The sequence below is a fragment of the Eubalaena glacialis genome, chromosome 13 (genome assembly GCF_028564815.1).
Source record: "Eubalaena glacialis isolate mEubGla1 chromosome 13, mEubGla1.1.hap2.+ XY, whole genome shotgun sequence".
Taxonomy (NCBI): Eukaryota; Metazoa; Chordata; class Mammalia; order Artiodactyla; family Balaenidae; genus Eubalaena; species Eubalaena glacialis.
Genome location: NC_083728.1, coordinates 41,989,854 through 42,014,627, shown reverse-complemented (window position 1 = coordinate 42,014,627; position 24,774 = coordinate 41,989,854). Strand labels below are relative to the sequence as shown.

Below are 24,774 nucleotides of genomic sequence, written 5' to 3'. Positions count from 1 at the left end.
TTCACATCTTTGAGGAAAAAAAAAAAAAAAAAAAGGGAAATGCTCATGAAGCTTACTTTTTGAGAGGAATGCGTCCTTCTGGAGTGACTTGCAGCTTAAGTTTAGTATAGCTGTTGGAGAAGCAGAAAACAAGTGTTTAGTTTTTTTAAAAGCTTTTTATTGAATAATAAAATGCATAGAAAAGGGCTCCTGCATATGTACAGGTTGCTGAATTTTCACCAATCGTCCAAGTTTCTGCAATCAGCACCCAGGTCAAGAAAAAGAATATTATCACCTTAGTAGCATCCCAGAAGCCCCTGTCATGGCCCCCTTCCAGAGCCTATCCCCAAAGTGGGAACCATTATCCTGACTTTAAACAACTCAGATTATTTTTGCACTTTACATAATGGAATCACATTCTTTTGTGTCTGGCTTCTTTCACTCAGTATTATGTTTTTGAGATCCATCCATATTTTTGCTTTTCATTGTAGATCTTTCACTCTTGTTGCTGTATGGTATTCTATTGTGTGAATATACAACTGCATTTTTCTCTTCCACTGCTTCTGAACATGTGGATAGAGAGAAGGGGCAGGAGAGCTTACAAACTCTGCTGATGGGTGTGTAAACTGGGACCACCAGCCGCTCATGCTATGACACAACAATCCCATACCTAGGTGTAGATGCAACAGAAATGCTTACAGTGTGTTCACCAAAAGGCATGTTCTAGAATGTCCATAGCAGCTATTCATAGGGAGATGCCTATTTGAAATGGACATTTGCAATAGATATTATTAGCCAACTAGATGTTTTACGAGCTATAACATGCTATGTTTCATGCAAATGGACATTTGCAATAGATATTATTAGCCAACTAGATGTTTTACGAGCTATAACATGCTATGTTAAGATAAAACATCTTATCTATCTCTGTGTCACCTTCCACCAACATTGTGTGGCACAACAGATGTTCCAGAAATGTCTGTTAGATGAAGAATGGTAAGATCAAAGACAATTTTTTAAAAATGAGGAATAAAGGAAGAGGGGAAGGGGGAGGCACATAGGAAGGGTCTTGAAGGTGACAAAGTAAGGAGATGAGATGATGACATGAAAGAGCATTTAAGTGAAGACCTGTGAGTACTGACTAACAGTAAAAGGATTTCATAGAAGAGTATGAAAGAAATGTGGTCTGGAGTCTTTGGTCTGGAATGATGGGTATGTCTTACAGGAGAAGAGAAAAGAAAGTTATTAAATAAAATAGAGGACCACCTAGTAATGTTTCCGCTTGTGGTTTTCATTTCAAGGCTTCCCAAAATCCTGGATATCCACTGTTTCCAAACAGAACACAACCAGCTTTCCTAGCTGCTCATCTGGCAGAAATCATTATTTTCCTTGGTCAAATAAATTTCAGAAAGACTGTAATTTGAGAGCGACTGGGTAATCCTGATTTGCTTTCTTTCCTTTTCCTTTTCATTCTGCTCTTTCCTCTACATCCTCTTTCTCTTTTCTTACTAACAGTTGCTGTGATTGTCTATAAGGACAGGAATCAGGACATCAGCCTATTGATTTAAGTAGCACCTATCAGAGATCTTAGACTCTAGAGAATTGAGTCCCATATGTTGTTCATTATCTTCCTCAGATTAATAATTGATACAACACAGACAGATGTAGGGCTGAAGACTCCCTGAGATGAAAAATTTTTGGTTCTGATCACAGCTGCCAGGATTTAGAAGTATCTGCTTACTGTGTGTCAAAGGCATTGACATTCGGGCGAGCTCAGCGTAACCCGGATGTGTGGCTCAGAGGAAAGAACGATCTTTCTTGGAAGTCTTCCAGTTTGAAACGGTGGACGTATCAGTTCTCTAACAAGTCCCAGAGGGAAATTTATGTTTATCAATGTGAGAAGCCAGTGCAGCATAAACAAAAGACTCACAAAGCAGAAAGGAAACTGACTCAGATGAAGCAGCACCCTTAGCAATAAAATTAGAGCTACTTACGCTTTTTGCAGAAATGCATCCCTGGACATGTTTTGGGCCAGCAGGTTTGTTGCCAGACTGAAAACTTCATTTGTCCATTCCTGAAAAATGTAAATCACACTTGCATTAGCTTAACTACTGTACAGTCATTAGACGCATGTTTTTAGCTAGGCTACTAGGAAGACAAATTAGTTCAATTTGTATGCCTAAGGGTTTTTTTTTTTTTCCCGTTTTTATCCTGTAAAAATAACATAATTAAACTCAAATCCCTGAGCGATTACTCCTTTCCTAAGGAAATATTCTTTACCCATAAACAAAATTTTATCTGCTTTTTAAAATCCCTACAGATAGAGACCTGGTATGTTGCCTTTAATAATCAAGTATATTTTATTCCTTTCCTTGCATTATAAACAGATAAAGAGTTTAAAATATAGTCAATTATCTTTTCAACACACCTGCAAATAAGATCTTCCTATTTTACTACTCAAGTCAAAGCAGCTATACCAGGAACTCTTTAAATGTTAATTACAGTTCTAGAAATTCTCTAAACTATTTGCAGTCACAATGTCATACAATATCCAGTACTGTCTCTCCCCTGCCCCCCACCCCCGAGCTGAGTCCATTCCTTACTGCTGACCTAATCTCAATCCCTACCTCACACCATTCACCACTGATCTCTCTTGGCTTCAAGAAAATGGGAAAGAACAAATCTACAAAAAACAGTTGAAGTTCCATTGTGGGTGATGATTTTGAACACACAATTAACATTCCAGGCTGAAAAAAAATAAGAGAAGATGACATAAGAGCTAAGTAATGTAATCATCTGATGTTGTAGTTGACTTGGCTCCCTCCTCAATGAAATCATGTTTTTTTTAGTTCAACAGCTTTTCCACCTAGGTTTGTTATTTCTACTATAGCTTTGTTGGTCTTTTGTGTTTTGCCTCCTGATTTAAGGCCCTGATAATATGCTGTCATGTAATACTGTAACATTTGAGGTAGAACTTGGGGTAGAGAGTGATGGGAGAGGGAAGAGGGCACTCTAAGCAGTGTTTTTTGTTTGTTTAGGTGTTTGTTTTACTTTAAAATATTGAGTTTACTTTAAAAATCAGCACAGTAAAAACTCACACAAATTAAAGACCTTTAATTTCCCTTGAAGTCTTTTAAATTCTGAGGTTATATAAAATTAAGCAGGAAAACATTCACATTAAATGCAAATCAATTTTGCACAAATAAGTGTGATCAAGCAGCTTACATTATCACCTGAAATACTTGGACTTTAGAGAAAAACCCCAGATGACAACACTCTATGTGCTATAAGAAGATTTACATTATTCTGTGGGGTATGTTTTAGCGGCAGGACTTAGTGGGAATGGGGAGTAGCCTAAAAGGAATTGGAAGAAAGAGGGGAAGTTGCAACAAAAAAAAGTAGAGCTGGGGTGAGAGTATGGAGAGCATTTAATGTCTGTTCAGTTTTCTGGAGAGAATTTGGCAAAAAAATATAATATCACTGAAGGCCTTTCTTTTAGGGTGAAGGTAAGGAGAGCCAAGGCTAGACGGTAGGTTAAGGAGGTTATCTGGTAGCCAAATGCAGGGTGGATTTGAGGCTGAGAAACCAGACGGGGGAACTCAATTAGGAAGCTGTCACAGGCCAGGTGAGACGTAGTGAGGCTTTGGATGCTATGGACTGTTGATGGAGGGCTTGGGGGAGACAGCACAGAAGAGCTGTCAGTGAAACAAACTTGATGGACACACAGAAAAGCTTTGGAATAACTTTTTAACAGATTTAAAATAAAATGTCCTCAAATTAGATTATTTTAAACTATGAGTAATAACTACTGGCACTGATTTTCAAAATATGCTTCTGGTATAATATTTTCCAGGCTAGGGGTTGAACTTTAGACTTTTCCGGCTCCATGGCAACCTTATGCTTTGGTAAAAGTATTTATAATTGGGGGCAATGTACCATTTTGTATGTTTACTGGGGCCCAATTCCACAACAGAAATAGGTACAGAGAAGGTATTATGAAGAGCTGGGGAGATTTAATTGGGTCTGACCTTTTAGGTTGAAAGTTAAGACCTCTATTACATCTAGTCCAGCAGAAATATAATGTGAACTACACATATAATTTTAAATTTCCAGTAGCCACTTTAAAAAAAAGTAGAAATAAACAGGTGAAACAAATTTAATAATATATTTTATTTAACCCAATATTTCAATATTGTAATATTATTAGCCATGTAATCAACATAAAAATTATTGAGCTATCGTATAATTCTTTTTATGTGCTTAGTCTTTGAAATGAGGTGTGCGTTTTGCACTGACAGCCCGTCTTAATTTGCACTGGCAGCCTTTCAAGTGCTCAACAGCCACACATAGCTGGGAGCTGTGGCTGCAGCATTGGTCAGTGCAGGTCTTCTAGATTCTTTGTTCTTTCTATGGGTCCTTTATAAAGCCAGCCACCTTCACTGCACAGCCACAGCTGCTTTAGAAAGTAAGGCACAATTTATTTTACCACATTCTCAGAATGTGAGCATCTACATTTCCAAGTGTGGAATTCCTAGAATCCATGGACTTCCTGCAGCCTTTTGAGATATGCAGAACATCTGACCCAGGCTGAATCAAAATTCAGGGTCTAAAGCAGTAACCAAAGCAACTTGAGAAATAACTCAATCCTTGGTGGGGTACTGGTCTCAGTCTATATTACACTGAGCTAAAACAGCATGTGTCTTACTTTGAGTTCCCCAGAAGCAGACCCTGAGACAAGGATTTATGAGAAATGGGTTTATTACAAAGTGTTCCCTGGCAACATTATAAGGGAGTGAGCAGGACTGGGAAGCGAAGAAGGCAGAAAGTTGAGATACCAAACAAACTCCGCAGATGGTAATTTTGGCTTAATCTTTCCCTGTGTAGACCACTCCTGAAACTTGAGTTTTCTGATGAGCAGAAAAGGAGCTGGAGTATGGTGATCCCTGTGCCTGTTAGTCTTGGGTCAGGGCTTGCTGGAGGGGATGGAAATCCCCAGGTACTTCCTGCTTTCCTTGATAGTAGGCAAAGGGGGTTCCAGCATCCAGAGGGTGCAGACAACAAAGAGACATGGGTGCTGGCTGTTGGAAGTGAAAGCCCATCCCCATCGAGGTGTTGTATATGAAAACGGTGAATGAATTGGAGGGGATATGGGTAGAGCACTGTTAGAGTAACAAGGATAACAAATTTCAGGACTTTTGGGGACCAGAAGTAGCTACATTGTGTAAATAGGGGATGTGCAACCAAAGTGTTGGAGGAATTGGTTCATGTACATTCTAGAGCAGGGCTTCTCAAACTTTCATGTGCATACAAATCACTGGAGGTCTTGTTAAAATGCAGATGCTGATGCAGATGGTGGGGAGGGGATGGCAGAGAATCTGTATCCCAGGTGAGGGCTATGTCAGATGATGCTATGAGTAGCAAGAGGACTTACAGCACTGACCGAAAGCTTGATAGAAATGTAGGACTTTAAGCTCCACACCAGATCTCTGACTCAAAATCTGCATTTTTTCCAAGAAACCTTTATATATTTTATGCACGTTTAAGTGTACTGCTGGGCCAGGGGCAGAACTTTAAGCATTATTCTAATCTTTGTCTACTTGCTTCCCAAGCAAATAAATAAATATTTTGGTCATTTGTTTTAGAATAACCGAAAAGCCCTTACAGCTGTATTAAGAACATGGCTAAGAGATGTGGCCAGGGCAGCTTAAAGCAGCCTCAGTCTCCGCTCATCATGAGATTATGACATATGCTTTGCTGCAGGGTAGACGGCTCCCAACCTGGCAGTGCTCTCATAAATCCAGCGCTGGGCCTTAGTTAGTATGGCATTGGAAGGACAGCTTCTTATTTAATCTGGAGGATTTGTTTTTCTACTTTCAGAGGCAAAGTTCTAACGATTGCTACTAAGCTTGGTTCAGCCCCTGCTATTTAAACCCTGAAGCTTCTTAAGTGACATTTTCTGCCTTAGGATCGATCTCTTCTTGTGATGGGGATTACAGAGACCTGAACTAGAGAAAATGGATCTAAAGATCAACATCTGTGGGATTTCATCTGGAGTTTAAATGCACGTGTTCGTATCTTCCATCTGCAAGATGATTTCTGCAATTCCCTCACCCCGGCATCGTTACTGAGATCCCAGTCTTGACACCATTAAGTTTTCCTAACATGTCACAAAGTTAATGTATTTTTATTTCTAAAGTTATTTAAGTTCTGTCATTCTTGCCACAGGATTTATGTGTTTGCTTAATACTACTAACAATTATTTTACAATTTTCAGTTACTCTCATAGGTATTGTTTGAGTTTTTACTAGGTACTGAGCTAAATTCTTTGCATCCAACAACTTAATTAATTCTTACAGTAATTCTCTAGGAGGCAGGTACTGTTATTAGCCTCATTTTACAGATGAGGATTCAAAGTTTCAAAGCACTTATAAAATTTATTTATATCCTCAGAGTTAATAAGATCACAGTTTGGGGTTAGATCACTGGTTTCTTGGACTCCAAAACCTGTACTCTTAGATACTGTGCTTTCTGTCATTTTGTCCTAGAACATTTTAAGATGGCTGCTACATACAGTTCAAAAAGATAAAAAAGATAAATAAATCCACTTAACTATGCTGTGTTTAAAACACTGACTTAGCACTTACTATGGGCTACGCACTGTTCTAAGCATTTTGTAAGTAATTAACTTTTTAATACTCACAACAACCCTATGAGATGTACTCTGTTATTACCACCCCATTTTGACAAATGAGAGAACTGAGGCACAGAGGCATGCAATGACTAGCATAAGGTCCCACAGCTGGTTAGAGGCACACCCGAGGTTTGAACTCAGGAAGTTTGCCTCTGGAGTCTGAACACCTTACCATTATGTTACAGTGATGAAACAAAGTTTGAAGTTCATAAAGTATACACCTTACCACTATGCTATGATGATGATGGTAGAGGAAAAATAAGATGGAGAGAGGGGTGAGGTCCGTCACAAAATGCAGCTCTAAAGTCCTAGAACTTTGATAGAGGAAGTCACAGTTTCAACCTGAACGTGACTGAACTAATGTGAAGACAGAGATTCAATAACTTTTAGATCTAGTTGCCCTAGATCCAAATACTAGTCATGAAGCTATTCAACAACCGGTCATAATTCTGAGAACAGAGAGAAATTTCTCCTATCGGCAATTCACACCTCTTAACTTTTTGGCTCAACTTATGAATGCAAGGGATATACAGACTAAGACAGAATCTTCTGGAAGAAATATCATTCTTGCAGATATTTCTGTTTCCCATTGTTCTGATGCATGCTATCTTTAGTATTTTAATGTATTTTTTAATCTTTACTTTTTTCTAGCATTACGTATCTCTGTTACACCTGAAAATGCAGAGAACAGTGTAACTAACACATATCCAAATTTAACAAATGTTACCAATTTGTGATACTTGCTTCGGTGCTTTTTAAAAATTATATACTTAAGACACTGCAGTGCAGACTCATTCTATGTTGTGTTTCTCCCTGATTCCATTCTTCTCACTTTCCCAGGAGCAAGCTCTGTTTTGAAAAGCAGATATCAATACCTTATCTATTTTCATATGGATTCTGAGGACAGTGGTCTTTATCAGGGTTCAACAAACCCCTGACGGCTAAATCCAGCCTGCCACCTGTTTTTCTAAATAAAGTTTTACTGGAACACAGCCATGCTCGTTCATTTATGTATTGTCTATGGCTGCTTTCATGCTATAGTGGCCCAGTAGAGTAGTTGCAAGAGACTCCCAAGGGGCAAAGTATTTACTAGCTGGCGCTTTACAGAAAAAAGTTTGCCAGTCCCTGGTATGGACTCCTATATGTTTATTTAAAGTATGACATAAATCATATCATACTGTATGCATCCTTTGGCCAATGGCTATTTGTAATCAACATTATGTCTTTAAAATGTGTCCTTGCTTCTCATGTAGATCTAGGTCATCAATTTTAACTACTAAATTATTCCACTATAAGAATGTATAACTAATTCATTCTTCTGTTGATGGACATATGTGGTTTTTTCCTTCAAAAATGTTTATTTGCACAAACCTGTTTCTTGTTGCCTCAAGCCACATCCAGAAGTTTCTCTAGGGTGATTACCATGAAGTATTCTTAGGATCCATGCATCTTCAGCAGTACTAGAGGCAGCTGCTTGCTCACCAAAGCGGTAAGGACACTCTGTGTTCCTTTTGGCAGTGTAGGAGAGCTTGTATTTTCCCACATTTTCAAAAACAACTTGCTATAATCAGCCTTTCAGAAAATTTTTGCAAATCTGATGTATGCAGTGTGGGACCTTGGATTGGTCTTAATTGGCATCCCTGATTCACCTGCCTGGTTGAGCCTTGTTTTATATATGTCAGGGTTGCTCCACTTTTTCTTTTCCGCAAGTTTCCTGTTTACATTCTTAACCCATTTTTTCTTTGGGTATTTGTGCTCATTGTCTTTAAAAAGGGGAGGGTTTTGTTTGCTTGTTTGAGGTTTGAGCTCAAGCACAAGGTGGTGGTCAGTCTTAGTCCTACTGATAGAAACAAAATTACACATAGTAACTGTGTCTTGTAAATGTCACCCATGATCGTGGCATGCCAGGCACCCAGTCCACGGCTGTGACCTGATACCAAGAATCTAGAGTCACAGAGAAAAGGCAGAGTGTGAACTCTGTCCTCAGAAACATGTATTTGTTCAGTGAGTTCTTTGAGGAAATGAGAATATTCTAAAAGGAATACCAAATCTCTTTCTCTCTCTGTATATATATATATATATATATATATGTATAATTATAATCTATAATTATATAAGCAATTATGAGTTAATGGTTACCCTAATGAAGTAGAAGGAGTGACAGATGACAATAATCTAAAAGCAGGTATTTCCAAAGTACCTGATTTGGAAGCCTCAATCTATTGTATTTTTTAAATAAAAGGTTCCTGGAATAAATAATAATTTAAAACAGGGTATTTTAATATTTGTGAGACATATGAAAGTCCTAACAATTTTTAATAGCTTTCCATTTATTTTTAATTTATTGGCAAACCCCTATTGCCGTCATTGATAATGGTGTCATTCCCATTACCTCTGCTCATCAGCAGGTAGCAGGTTGGGATTTGAGTAAGAAGGAACAATGCACAGCTCATTCAGGGTTGAGTTGCCTGGCTGAGCACGTTTCTCCCACCTGCTGGCAGGCATCAGAATTCATCTTGCCGTGCATTTGTCTTAATGGCACAGTAAAGAATCTTTTCATGGTGAAAGATGGTATATGAGCCACAAAGACTTTCATTAAAAGCAGAAAAGACTGTCTGAGAAGTAACTGTGTTTACAGGTCTATGTAGAGCATTTAGAATTTTGGCAAAATTTCCGGCACAGTTCCTCTGTTTTGGGTGGTAGTGAAGATTTATATTTTATAGTCAAAATGTTGATCTCATATTCAAAGAGAAATGGTTGTCAAATACAATATAATTACCAAAACCAGGAAGCATATTACAACCCAATATTATCAGCACTGGGACACTAGAATCCATATTACTCATATAATGTAATATCAAGGAAAGGTGCATGTGATTCAAATGTCTTTAGGCTACAGTTGCCAAAAGCACAACTCAAACTAGCCTAGGAAATAGGAGAATTTGCCAAGGACACTGGGTATTTCCTGTAACTGAAGGAAAAATTTGACAAACTGCAGTTTGCCGAGCATCAGGAAACTGTGGTCTGGATACCAGGAAGGATTTCTTCATTGCTTTTTCACTGCTCTCTCTTCCTGATGTCATTACTTTTTTCCTGACTGACCAACTTCTTCCCCATGGCCACCAACTGCACCGAGTTGTCACATATGGCGCCTCCTACCACCAGAGAGAGTCTGATTGATTTCCTCATATCCAGTATGAAAAATCCTGGGAAAGGTCTCTGATTGGTCTACCTCTAAAACAATCTATTTGAGTAAGAACCTAGCAGTGTCCATGAAAATCAAATTATTGTAACTGGAAGAGTATAGAAAACACTACATATAACCATTCATAGGAGTAGCGAAGAAAAGGATGTGCATCATCCCACAACTTGTGTGAGATCTTATAGTTCTGCGGCCAGTTTTTTTATACACTGGGGAATAAATCCATACTTGTTGACCTGAGTTGACTGCATGAATGAATGAATGTGTAAATGAAACAGAATTACATCCATGCTTTGTAATTTATTGTTTGTGAAATTAATTTTTAAGTCTTCTTCATTGTCATAAGTATTCATTCACCATGGTTTGCTACAGGGTTTTGGATAATAGCTTTACACATTTCCTATTGTAATTTGAACTATGCTGGAATAAGTTATAAGAACTCACAGTCCTGTGTGTAGCATGGGGCTGAGGGGACTTTCCAATTAATAAAGTACAGAAACTTTAATTTTAGGGCTTACAGCATCTGCATTGGCTTCACAGATATGCTTTATGCTTTGTTTTATGTTTTGGGCTGTATTCTGAAGATTGTTGCCCAATTATCTTTCCCTGGATAAGTGAAGCACTGCTCTATCCTGATGGTGTAAGGAAGAGTTTACATGCCTGCAAGTGCGGTGTACAAGATGTGGATGCAAGGATCCACGTTTTGAGCGCTGTCTAGTATATCCCTAGCCCTGTTCTAACACCTTTTGACATTCTCCTGCCCAACTGGAAAAGTTTAATGTGGCGATATCAAGTTAAAATGAACTTTAAGAGAATTCTTCAAATGGAAAGAAATAAAACACCCAAAAGAGCAACATCCTTGGCACAGAGTGGAAGAAAAGAGAAAAATGTTTGCTTTGGTTACGTTTTCATGATGAGAGGTTTTCAGTTGTATCTTCGTGAGTCTCACGTATTTTGAGCATCAGCTGAGGAGACACCCACCTCTCTCTCCAGCTAGTTTCCTGAGGCATTGCTAATTTGCACAACTGAGAAAATATCCATCAAATGCCCCAATATGAAATCCCCAAAGCATCATTTCCATAGCGTTCATGTCACTCAACCATATTCTTGAAGTGGTTCTGTCCAAAACCCTCATGTCACTTTCTTTGTTTTTCTTTTTTAAAATAAATTTATTTATTTATTTTTGGCTGCATTGGGTCTTCGTTGCTGTGCATGGGTTTTCCCTAGTTGCGGCGAGCAGGGGCTACTCTTCGTTGCGGTGCATGGACTTATTACTGCAGTGGTTTCTTTTGTTGCAGAGCACCAGCTCTAGGTGCACGGGCTTCAGCAGTTATGGCACTCAGGCTCAGTAGTTGTGGCACACGGGCTCAGTAGTTGCGGCACACGGGCTTAATTGCTCCGCAGCATGTGGGATATTCCTGGACCAGGGCTCAAACCCGTGTCCTCTGCCTTGGCAAGTGGATTCTTAACCACTGCACCATCAGGGAAGTCCTTGTTCTTTTCTTAAGGATAAAATATATTTAAAATTCTCTCTGAAGATACTTTCTAGTTTTTTCTTTAATTATTTGTTTCTTTAATTATCCTTGTGTGTCTATTATTCTCTTTTTGTTCATCTTGGCTACCTTTGTCATTCAGTATTGTAGCATTTCTCTATAGTCTGTGGATATTTTATTGTTAGTTCACATCTTTGATGGGGCAATAGGAGGGCTGACTGGGAGCTCTGGGTGTGGGAGTGGGAATGGCCAGCTTGCAGTCTTCTTTCCCAGTGAGCATGTGGGTGCCAGCCACCATGGTGTAGTATCCACAAATGCTAGAATGAGAAGAGCTTTACTCTGGATCCTGAACTCCAATGCTAGCCACCATAATATTTTTCAAATAGTTTGTTCAATTTCATAAAAGACAGACACTCAGCTCTTTGACCCAGGAAGTAATTGGTTATTGATTATTCTACATGAGGATCAGGAGGAAGGAGTGGAAAGTTATTTTTTTCACCCCCAATTCTTACTCCATGTTCTGCTGGGCTGGTAGAACTCGAGTCTAGAGCATGTCTCAATTGTTTCTGAGTAGGTCAGGAGCTTCCTTGGCTGTAACTCTCTATGTAACCTAGACTGTTGTCTTCTCGACTCTATCTTATCAGACACTTTCCTCTTTCCATTTTCTTCTCCTGCAAACTTACTAAAATATGTCATGTCTTAGTGACCCATCCATTCTCTTCATCATTGTGTATTTATATTCCTTTATCACCATATTCACAGTAACTCAAGAGAGATAAGAGATCACACCTGTGCTCATTTTGCTGTTTTGGGCTAACACTGCTTTAAATTTTATGTCTAAAGCCAAATTTCTGATTTTCCCTTCCTAACTCACTCCTTCTCTCAATAAATGAAATTCCAAAAGGCCCTGAGATCATCCCTAGCTCTCTCTTTCTCTCAGTTCATGTATCTGGTCCATTCAGTAACTCTTTTGGCTTCACATTCAAAATACATTCAGAACCTAACCATTTCTCACCACCTCTATCCCAAGCATTCTGCTCTCCTTGTTTCTGTTTCTATACCTCTACTGTGGCTTTTCAACAGAGCAACCAGAAAAATCCTGTTAAAATACATCACCCCAAATCCATCACTTGCTCAAAATGATGTAATAGATACCTGTGTCACTGAGAGTAAAACCAAATTCTCACAGTGGCCACCCACCACTATTTGGGTCACCTGTCACATCCCCCAGCCTCTTCCTCTCACCTCTCCCTGTTCTCCTTCCTGCTTATCACTCCCTTCCACCAACACACTGGGTCACATCTATCTCAGCATCACTCTCCTCCATGATAACCACTTGACACTCTCCAACATCTTCAAGGTTTTCTTCATCGTATCAGTGTAACCTTATGTGACCAACTTATTTAAAATTGAAATAGCACCCCCCGCAACACTTCCTATCTCCCTTCCCTGCTTTATTTCTCCCTGGCACCTATCAACATTTTATTTATTTTGTTAACATCACCCTACACCTACCATTAAGTAAGCTTCATGAAGACAATCATTTTTGTCTATTTAGTTTATCCCCAGCACTCAACATTGTACCTGGTACACAGTAGGCAATTAAGTATTTGTTGAGTGAATGAATGAATGATTATTATTATATAGCCAATAGGAAGATTATTCTAAAGTATTTTCAAAAAAAATTTTTTTTTTATTCTTAAGAGCAGCTTATTCCTTGGGAGCATTTGATGCATTGGAAACCTAAACATAACAACTGATATTAAGGCATTAGATGAAACAGATCAACATGCCGCTTTCAAAGGATAGCAGGTATTTTTCCACAGTAATTAAACACGGAAACCAAATTTTCTTAGATTTCTTCTTCCTTTCAAAAAATTATGGTGATTTTTTATTTATTTATTTATTTATTTATTTTTGGCTGTGTTGGATCTGTTGCTGCACACGGGCTTTCTCTAGTTGCAGCGAGTGGAGCTACTCTTCATTGCGGTGCACGGGCTTCTACTGCGGTGGCTTCTCTTGTTGCGGAGCACGGGCTCTAGGAGCGCAGGCTTCAGTAGTTGTGGCTTGCGGGCTCTAGAGCGCAGGCTCAGTAGTTGTGGCACACAGGCTTAGTTGATCTGCAGCATGTGGGATCTTCCCGGACCAGGGCTCGAACCCGTGTCCCTTGCATTGGCAGGCGGACTCACAACCACTGCTCCACCAGGGAAGCCCATGGTGATTTTTTATAAACTTTTTTTTTTTTTAATTTATTTAATTTATTTATTTTTCGCTGTATTGGGTCTTCGTTGTTGCGCATGGGCTTTCTGTAGCTGCAGTGAGCGGGGGCTACTCTTCGTTGCGGTGTGCGGGCTTCTCATTGCAGTGGCTTCTCTTGTTGTGGAGCACGGAGTCTAGGCGCCCAGACTTCAGTAGTTGTGGCACATGGGCTCAGTAGTTGTGGTTCACGGGCTCTAGAGCACAGGCTCAGTAGTTGTGGCGCACAGGCTTAGTTGCTCCATGGCATGTGGGATCCTCCCAGACCAGGGCTCGAACCCGTGTCCCCTGCATTGGCAGAAGGATTCTTAACCATGCACCACCAGGGAAACCCTGATTTTTTAAAATGTATCTTTGTGCCTGCTTTAAGGTAAGGTACGCAGATAATACAATTAGGGCTTTCTCAGCTGCCAGGCTCAGAAGACGGGGAAGCAGAGGAACGAGTGGGAAGCAGCTTATTTCTGTGTTATGGAGTGGATGGAAGAAAAGTGAAGATGCTGCTGCTTAAGCAGTTTCCTGTCTTTTTTCCTGGGGAAAGTGGACTAACAGTAGCCCACAGTCTGAAATCACGATCATTTCTGTGTCCTTGCATACGTACTTTCCCTTAAGTTAAGCATTAATTCCTTTTCGTGGCACCCTTGAACAATGCCTGGTTCAAAAGAAGCTGTTGTTTAAGGAATGAGAAAAGACAGCAGAGGAAGGTGGGCGAGGGTGATTTCTTCCACAATCAACGGAATTGCAATTGCTGGTTCTTATCTGAGTGTAAGAAGAGATTACCATCTGAGTTGCCTTTTGTTTCCCCTCTATTTTTTTTTAATGAATGTCTTTTTTATTTTATTTTATTTATTTATTTATTTTACCTTTGAACTTTTATATGGATGTTCCAGACGGGTAACACTTCCACAAGTTGAAAGTTTATAATGTACATCTTTCACCTGCCCCACACTCATCTAAAACTCAAGTGCAGAATGTGGGGTAAATGTCATTTTCCAACAAAGGACACCCACAACTGTAAAATCTCAAGACTAACAGTGCAATGTATTGACCTGGCAAGAACTTGGTCCTTATTTATGATTGGGTGGGGGGAATATCCTAAGATGACATAGGCATATGAGAAGGCCAGGAATAGCAGTGAATGAAGATCTCATAAAACACAATAACCAAGAGGGCTAACTTTTCACATGTGTATAAAGCAATATATATTCAATATGGCAATATTTTTGGCACAAATATTCTACCCACAAGGAGATCAGTACAGTTTTCCATTATGTCCCAAAATACATTGCTGAAAAGAATATATGGTACCTCATTCTCTTTTTCTTAATCATTTTCATTTAAAGAAAAGCCAAACATATCCATTGCTCACTTACCATAAGTTGGTGCTAAATACAAAAAGGAAATGAGATCAACTTCACATTTTGTACAGAATATCTGTTAGTGTTTGAAAACTATTATCTCAATGTGCATGTCCCAGAATAAAAAGAAATGTAAGAACTTTGTGTCTCTTGAGGTCAGTTTTAAATATCTATATTATGAATTTGGAGGACAGTCTAAGAAAAGTCCCAAGGTTTTTGAGGAATCAAGTTCTAGATCAGGAATGGCCAGAGGAGGCTGTGGCAGGACCCTTCTCTAGTCCCTCTTTCTCTTTTCTATTTCATTTAGTAGACTATAATTTCTTTTTCTTAAAAAAAGACCCCCCCCCCTTTGTGGCACCTTCTCTTATTCCTTCCCCTAAAAGGTCTCAATTATTTGGCCAGTTGAAGATATTTTCTCTTTTCTCCAGAAAACATGTGGTAACTGGTGGGTAGAGGGGGATGACAGTGACAATGACTCTGAGTGGGAACAAGGTTGGGATCGGGAAAGATGAAGAGGATGGAAGACACCAAGAATCCTGGCAAACCTTGGGGAGAGTTCTGTGCTGGGGGGAAGGGATCTTGGAGCAACTAGCTCAGGCACCTCAATTTTTTGAACTCAAAAATGAGGATATTGGAGTATATGATGTTCAAAGTCTCCATGGCGCTACAATTTTTCATGATCTATCAATTGCTTTCAAGAATTCATAAGCTTCTTTCTCCCTTTCTTGCTCCTTCCCTTCCCCTCTCCCTCCTTTTTCCTTTCTCCTTTCTTTCTTTTTTTTTTTCCGCCAAAACACACATTTATTGAGTGCCTAATACCGGCTAAGCACTAAGATAGATCTTGGGAACACAAATGACTAAACTATATTTTCTGATTTTAAGCAGCTCACAAATCCAGGGTAGGGTGTCAGACACACTGACAGATAATTAAAGTGTGAGAAATGCAATAGCAAATATGCATGGGGTTCATCAAAGAACAGGAAGGAACCATCAGTTGTTCATGGAACACATGAAACAGAAGGGGAGATGGATGAGTAAGCTGAGTCCCTACGGAGGCTTGGAAATTCTCCTGGACAGAATGGAGAAGGGACATCTAGGAAAGCACACACTTCTGAGGGCAAAGAATTACCATTATAAAGGAAGAAAGAATCACAGGTGGTTAAGAACAGTTGAGGCAGAATGGTGCTAGGGTCCAAGTGGTGATTCACTGGCACCTAAGGGCAGAGGCTATGTTTGTTTTGGTCATGGATAAATCCCTAGTACTTGGCACATACTACACCCTCAATGAATATTTGTTCATTAAATGAATGACTGAATGAAATGGGCAGAAAACTTCATTTTGTGGGTAATATGCAATGAAAATGATTTGAAGCATGATCAGGTTTGAGGATTTTTAGGATCATTCCTAGCAGATAGACACACAGAGTTGGAGAGCAAAGAGAGGATTCTAGGAAAGGAGGTAGAAGGCGTCTACAGATGGGACCCATCAAGAACTTGAGCCAGATGGGAGGGGGCAGCAGGATGAGGAAAGAGATGTGAGAGCTAATTAGGAAATTCAGAGAGCTTGAAAGTTATTTGGATGGTGGGCAAGCAAATGGTGTGGATGCAGTTAAGGCAAACTTCCAGGAGATCCCAGATCACACTCTCCAAATGAGTAAACTAGATTGTCTATGATATTCATACCTGCAGAGGTGACAGAGGTTACCCCCAAATTCTGAAATAGCTACTGAAAACTGATGTCAGTTTATAGAACATATTTTTGGAGAGCACATTTATTCTGTGACAGTTACTTCAAAATCTAATAATTTAACAGACAGAGATCCTCTGTTAAAGATTTTTTTTGCATGAGTGAATTAACATTTAGAAAACTAACTGGCTCAACCAGTTTGGGAAATTGGCAATATCCATCAAGGCTGGACATAGGAAGGCCTATGACCAGCAATTACATACCTCACAGAAAGGCATATGTTTATAACAACACTGTTTGTTTTTATTTTTAAATTGAAGTATAGTTGATTTATAATGTTGTTTTAGTTTCTGGTGTACAGTGATTCAGTTATACATATATATATACATATTCTTTTTCATATTCTTTCCCATTATGGTTTAATCACAGAATATTGAATATAGTTCCCTGTGCTATACAGTAGGACCTTTTTGTTTATCTATTTTATACATAGTAGTTTGTATCCGCTAATCCCAAACTCTTAATTTATCCCTCCCCCACCCACTTTCCCCTTTGGTAACCAAAAGTTTGCTTTCTATGTTTGTGAGTCTGTTTCTGTTTCATAAATAAGTTCATTTTGTATCATATTTTAGATTCCACATATGATATCATATGGTATTTGTCTTTCTTTTTATTTTATTTTATTTTATTTTTTAATTTTTTGGCTGCACTGCATGGCATGTGGGATCTTATTTCCCCAACCAGGGATTGAACCCACGCTCCCTGCATTGGAAGCGCGAAGTCTTAACCACTGGACCACTGGGTAAGTCCATGTCTTTCTCTTTCTGACTTACTTCACTTAGTACGTAATCTCTAAGTGCATCCATGTTACTGCAAATGGCATTATTTCATTCTTTTTTATGGCTGAGTAATATTCCACTGTGTGTGTGTGTGTGTGTGTGTGTGCATGTGAATATATATATATATATATATATATATATATATATATACACATATATAAAACACATCTTCTTTATCCATTCATCTGTTGATAGACATTTAGGTTGCTTCTATGTCTTGGCTATTGTAAGTAGTGCTGCTATGAACATTGGTGTGTATATATCTTTTCAAATTATAGTTTTCTCTGGATATATGCTCAGGAGTGGGATTGCTGGATCATATGGCAACTCTACTTTTAGTTTTTAAAGGAACCTTCATACTGTTTTCCATAGTGGCCGCACCAATTTACATTCCCTGTAGGAGAACACTGTAGGAGAGTTCCCTTTTCTCCATACCCTCTCCAGCATGTGTTATTTGTAGACTTTTTAATGATGGCCTTCTGACTGGTGTGAGTTGATACCTTGTTGTAGTTTTGATTTATAACAACACTATTTGTAATAACCCTAACTGGAAACTGCCTGCATGTCCATCAACTATAGAATAGATAAATAATTTATGGTATACTATTTAGCAAAGAGAATGAACAAAGTACAACCACATGCAAAATGTAGAAGAATCTCATAAATATAAATTTTGAGTAATAGAAGTCGGATCAAAAAGAAAACGTAGTCTATGATTTCATTTACAGAAATTTTAAAAACAGGTAAAAGTAATTTATAAAGTTGCAGGTCAAAATAGGGTGTGTTAGTAGGGTAGACACCTGGGGGGTTGGTGATGCTCTGTTTGTTGATTGGGGTGCTGCTCACATGGGTGTGTGCTCTTTTCAAAAATTCATCAAGTTATATAGTTACAGCTTGTGCACTTTTCTGTGTATATTATATTTCAATCAAAGTTAAAAAAAATCAGGCCAAGTCCCTGCGAGTAGCATGGCTAAACAAAAAAAATAAATTTTTTTATTTTGTTTTTCCAATTTATAAATGCTCAAGAGAATTTAGTGTGTAAAAAATTAAGGATTGGAAGCAATGGCATCTTTCAATTCTTGTGCAGAGAAGTGGACACAAAATTTCCCCTTCATGGCTCTGTCATTAGGCATCTCAATCTTAACCCCCTGGATCCTTGCTGTCATAATCCACTGCATTTTAATACACTGGAACAATGTCTGGGCTGAAATTTGCCAAACTGGGTGGTGGTTCAACAATGTGTCTACCCAGGGGGCCTATCAGAGTATCTAACCAATTAGAACTGAATATCAGAGCTGGAATCTCAAATCCTGTCTCTTGGGGTGATAGGCCATCTCGCTATTATGTTGGATTGAACAAGGATCTGGGATAGGAATTGGGCAGGTGGGTGACTGGGTGAGCCTCCAGGAACCAGTACCCATAGGGAAGACATGCTGAAAATCATTTTAGATTTCTAAATCCAAACAGGGAAGCCTCCACCTCTGTTGCCTTTGCACACAGAGATTCCTCTTTACTAATCCTGAGACAGATTCATTTCTTACTGAAATTCTCTTGATGAAGAGTGATCTCCCATGAGTTACATACTGGATCCCTGAGACCTGACAGTAAACACCAGCATATGGCAATCCTGTGAACCCTGCTCCTGGCTCAGAGCAATCTGTTTTCCAACCTACACAATGGTGTTTAGGTTGCATGACTGCAGGAAGAAGTAGGCACAATTAAGACATCTCTATGTAGCCTCCCACCTCAAAGGAAAGCACAATATTAGAAAGAGGGACTAGAACTGGGCAGGAAGAAGAGAATTATCTTATCTTCAGACTTCTTGACCAATAGAAAAATTTGCATTGACCTGATAAAGCAGTTAACTTGTTCAACTGACACTGTTTTTTGGAGCTGATGTAAATGATCTGTCTTTTGCAGTCCATGTTAACCTTACCAGTCAGATATTTAAAGAAATTCGCCAACCGGTGTGGAAAAAAGCCTTGAGGATTTAATAGTCCTTACTCTCAGCTACTGACTTCTGTCTTCTTTGGCAATGAGAAAACAGAAGCAATCAAAAAACATCTACAATTCCCTCTACTACATGGACGATTTACCAGCATCTCTACTGATGGACTCCACTTTTCCTCCTCTTATTGATTAAATGCCCTTGCTCCTGTCTGAGCACAGCCCTTCTATTTGTGAATAAGAGAGAGTCAACAATTTTTTTTTTTTTTTTTGTGAAGGACCAGAGAGTAAATATTTTAGGCTTTGTACTCCATATGGTCTGTGTCATAACTACTCAACTATGTCTAGTGAAAGCAGCCATAGACAATATGTAAACAAATGGGCACTGTTATGTTCCAATAAAACTTTATTTATAAAAACAAGTGGAGGGTCAGACTTGGCCTCAGGCTGTAGTTTACTGAGCCTTGTACTAGATCCTACCACTCTCTCGCCTGCTCAAGGACATGCTCTAGCAATTCTCTGACTCGCTTACATTGTTTTCCCTCCACAGGATCATTCCCACAAGCATACATGTATTTTGTTGTTTCTCCCATCTTAAAAACTATCTCTTGGTCTCACTTCCCCCTTCTAGCAGCTTTCTCATTTTTCCCCTGCCCTTTACATCAAAACTTCTCACAAGAACAATCTCTTTTGGTTTCTTAATTTGCCTCCACTGATATTCCCCAGATCCCCCTCCAATAGACTTTGTCCCTGTTACTCCACTGTAGTTGCTCTAATCAAGGTCACCAATGACTTCTATATCCTTAAATCCACCAGTCAATTATTGGCCTTCATCTTACTTGACCTATGAGTAGCATTTGATCCTGTTGATCACTCTCTTCTTCTTGAAACACTTTGCTTACCTGGCTTCCAAACACACATACTGGCCTCTTTGCCACTTCACTGGCTACTCCTTCTCAGCCTACTTTTTCTGATTCTTTCTTATCTCCTCAATCTCTTCATGTTGGAGTATCAGTGACTCAGGTCTTGGACAACTTCTCTACCTACAGTCACTTCCTGGCTGAGCTCATCCTGCCTCATTAAATACTATCTATAACCTGATGACTTCCAAACTGTTGCATTATATTTGGCATTGAACCCCAGGTTCATATATCTAACTGCCTACTCAACATGTTTCCTTGGGTATCTAATAATAATCTCAAATTGAACATAATCAAAGCTGAAGCCTTGTTGTATACCACCAAATGTGTTCTACTTTAAACTTTCCTTATGAAGTAAGTGGCATTTCCATCCATCCTGTCTCTTGGACCAAAACTCTAACATCATCCTTGATTCTTCTCTTCCTCTCACATGAAACATAAAATTGCAATTGTTTATGCTCTGGATTCTTCCTTTATGTAGATGTAGATATAGATATTCAGACCCCTTCTTATCTCCTACATAGCTCCCCTTTGGTCCAAGATACTAATAACCCATTTAAAATATTTCTACAGTATTTTACCTGATCTCCCTGCTTCCATTATTGCCTCTGCCCTTGCGGTCCATTATTGACTAAAGAGTTAAGTCAGACCAAGTCCACCATCTGCTCAAAACCCTCCAATGGCTTCCATCTTCCTCAAAATAAAAGCCAAAGTCCTTCAAAAGCCTACATCACAATACAAGAAATCGATTTCTGTTGCCTTTGCTAGTTTCCTTTGCTGGTACCTCCACCTTTGCCAGGATTCACGTAGCTGTGCGTGGAGGACTGTTGGGAATTAACAGTGGGAGAGTAAAGGGAAGGATGATGGTATTCACCTCCCCCCTGCAGCTCTGAGGAGGGGTCAGGGCATCCCGGAGAGGGGGACTGAAGTCCAGGAGTTCCAGGGGTAGCAAATGTGGATGTGTTCATTGGTCCTCAGGGCAGCAGGAGATGCAGGGAGAAGTGTGAGACTCAGAGGGCAAATGTGAAACAAACCACCTATTTTCCAGGTATATTAAAGGGAGGTATCCCTCGAGGGATCAGGGAAAGTCGATCTTTAGGACACAGAGAGTTGGCAAATCATGCTGCATAACAAGAAGAGTGACTTTTACTTAATTGCAAAAGATACCACACTTTTAGTCCAACTACAGAGGGAAAAATTGAAAGACAGTTTTCTCCTAATCCACCTTTGAAAGGAGTCACTTGTCTTAAAGAATAAATAAAAAATTCAATCTCAAGTGATTTATGTAAGAAAGAAAGCACGCAAATCTGGAATAATATATTTAGGAAAGCTGAAGTCCTGGTTCTGATGAAAAAAATTTTAATCGACTCAAGAGATTTCTCAGGAATCTATGATATTGTTGCAATTGAGCAACTTTCTTCAGATTTTTGCCTTCTCTGAGCACTCCATGAAGAAATAATCCCCTTCCCCCATCCTCATGCCCTCTCCTCCTGCTATATCCCTCCACACAGACCTCCACCTGACCCATAGTAAGTGTACTTCATCATCGTGATTTATCTATTTATTTCCTCCAGAATGCTGTGTCCCTGACACTGGAACACAGAAGGCACCTGGCAAATGTGTGTTGAATGAACGAATGAGCCAGAATCCCTTGGTAAACAATTTTTTCTGGAGACATTTGACTTTCAAAGAAGCTCAGGTTCCTGTCGGGTGTTCTACACAATGAGGGAAACTGTTTCCTTTGGTGCTGGCACTATGCAAGGTACTAGGTATGTTGGCTCCAGAGACTAAACAGAAGGTGTGATGTTATGAGACAGTGCTGACAATTAGAAGGGTGGAAATTAAGTTTTCAGAGTACATGGTGTTTGCAAATTTTAACCTTCTGGCTGAGCAATTTCAATGGAGGAAAAATATCCTATAGAATGTCACAGTCTGGGAAGGCAAAACATATTCTGTATCTTCATTAATTATATTAAGCAAGTAGCTGCTGGAAAAATGTCTATAGATTCAGTTCTGACAGGGAATACTACAGGGCTCAGTAATCAAAATCCCTAAAGACAATTAGTGAGCAGAAGCCCACAGAGAGGAGGAAATTAAAATGTTTTCAACTCAACCACACAAAGGTTTAATGCAATATAAGATATGCAGATTGGTTTGTAATATAAAACTACATTCACTCACAGTAAAAGCCTCCCTGAAAGTCACTGTCATTTAGTGAATGCTTTTAACTGAGAGTTAATGAATATCATGAATTGGTCATTTTTTTAAAAAACTGAATATGACTGTATTTCAGGAATGATATTTTTAAAATATTTTAGAAATATTTAGTATTTGTTTATCTATATTCATCCATCCATCCAACCATCCACACATATATTGAGAAGTGAAGTGTATACACTCAACAGAATACCAGCAGGTACCAGAATAAGAATGATTGCAAGGCAAGTACAATGCTGTCACGCAGACAATGTTTCATTGAACTGAAGTCTCTCTCCAAGCATAAATTATACCATAGAAGTAAACGGGTGACTTGGTTCTTAAAGAGAGAAAATAGATGGGGTTTGTAACACAGTCTTGATGAGTAGTTTCTAAAGACCTCAGAGTGTCAAAACTAGTTGGCATTTTATTTATTCCATTATAAGAATTGAAGTTGATGTTATGCAACTTTTGGAAAAAAACCTCTACCGTAATCACTAAAGAATTAGAGGTCAGGTCAGATTATCTGGTGTAACTCAAAAAAATGTCAGAGCACTGAGGCTTAATAAATTATAGATCATAATGCTCAGGCAATGAACACTGGCCTGACATGACCCCATAGTTCTGATCCATGATGTGAGAAGCTGTGTAAGGGCACAGACATGATATGCAGACTTCAAAGTTTTCCTAGATTCATATTCTTAACTCTGGAAAGAAATTGTATGAAGGGTCAGGATCATCACTAGTATCTTATAAACTATAAACATGAAAAAGGAAACCTTTTCTTTCAATATGTTCATTTCAGTTCTCTTCTAATGGCAGTTGGACATTTTTAGAGAAAGCATCAGACTTGAGTCCAAGGTTCCCAGAAGTTCATAGCTTCTTGTTTGATATATATTGCCTTTGTTCTAGTTATTTCTGTATGCATCTGAAAGGCCCACTATCTTAGTAAACTAGCAACTCCTTAATGGAGAGGGCCATGTCTAATTCATCTTTCTAGTCCATGGCTGAATAAATATTTATTATTATTTAAAATTATTGTTTAAAATTTTAAATTTTTCATTCTTTCTCATATTAATTGAGCAGCTACTATGTGCATAATCATGGGTTAAGTGTGCACATGGTAAAATAAGTTAAATAGGTACTGAAATGTCTGCCCTCTAGGAGAGGGATGGAAAGAAGACGGTAAGGCTAAGAGAAAATGGGTTGGGATAAGATGCTTAGGTGAAATGGAATGTGGTTTCATCTATATGTTCTTTTGCAAAGAAATTATATCAAATGCCTTATTTCTAATGTAAAATATCCATTATTCTAAGCCAATGCCATTACTTGGAAGTGTTTGAATTACACTTCTACTTGGCAGCAGAATGATTTTTAGATGGAATTTTAACACATGCTAAATATGACAAAAACTCAAAGTCTTTCATAGGAATCAGGACAATATCATATGGATTCAGATCGAGGTGACAAGCTTCAGAAGTTTCAATCCACATACCTTGGCCACTTCTTCTTGGAAAGCCACGAGGTTCAAATGGGAGATGTTAACTAAGTCAGGCCCATACACCACTGTTATCATGCGATGTTCCAGGCGCCCGATGTTCCCCACATCCAGAAGTTCACGTAATTTGGGGTCCTGGATAAGAATAAAGGTTGAAAAATTTAGTCTTAGCTAGAGATTTTAGAGCATAATTTCAAAAGAATTAGAGTTAGAATGCTTTCAAAACAAAGTTGCCTTTTATTCTTTTTTTTTAATTTTAAAATTTTTATTGAAGTATAGTTGATTGACAATCTTGTGTTAGTTTCAGGTGTACAGCAAAGTGATTTGGAGATATATATGTATATATATTCTTTTTCAGATTCTTTTCCCTTATAGGTTATTACAAAAACTGAGTAGAGTTCCCTATGCTATGCAGTAGGTCCTTGTTCATCATCTATTTTATATATAGTAGTGTGTATATGTTAATCTCAAACTCCTAATTTATCCCTTCCCCCTCCTTTCCTCTTTGGTAACCATAAGTTTGTTTTCTACGTCTGTGGATCAATTTCTGTTTTGTAAATAAGTTCATTTGCATCACATTTTTAGATTCCATATATAAGCAATATCATATGATATTTGTCTTTCTCTGTCTGGCTTACTTCACTTAATATGATAATCTCTAGGTAACGTTGCCTTTTATTCTTACTAGAAACTGGTATGAGTTGAAGTCCT

The 24,774-nt window shown here is 38.7% G+C and overlaps 1 protein-coding gene across 4 annotated transcripts in view; it reads right to left on the bottom strand.

The window, feature by feature from the left end:
- Positions 1-24,774, bottom strand: part of PLCB1 (phospholipase C beta 1) — a 684,234-nt gene that overhangs the window by 198,182 nt on the left and 461,278 nt on the right. For all 4 annotated transcript variants that reach the window (XM_061209981.1, XM_061209982.1, XM_061209983.1 and 1 more), the window contains exons 4-6: positions 24,061-24,198; positions 1,974-2,053; positions 57-110 (exon numbers count right to left, since the gene is read on the bottom strand). In XM_061209981.1, coding sequence (XP_061065964.1) covers positions 57-110; positions 1,974-2,053; positions 24,061-24,198 — 272 coding nt within the window. The remainder of the gene's footprint in view (positions 1-56; positions 111-1,973; positions 2,054-24,060; positions 24,199-24,774) is intronic.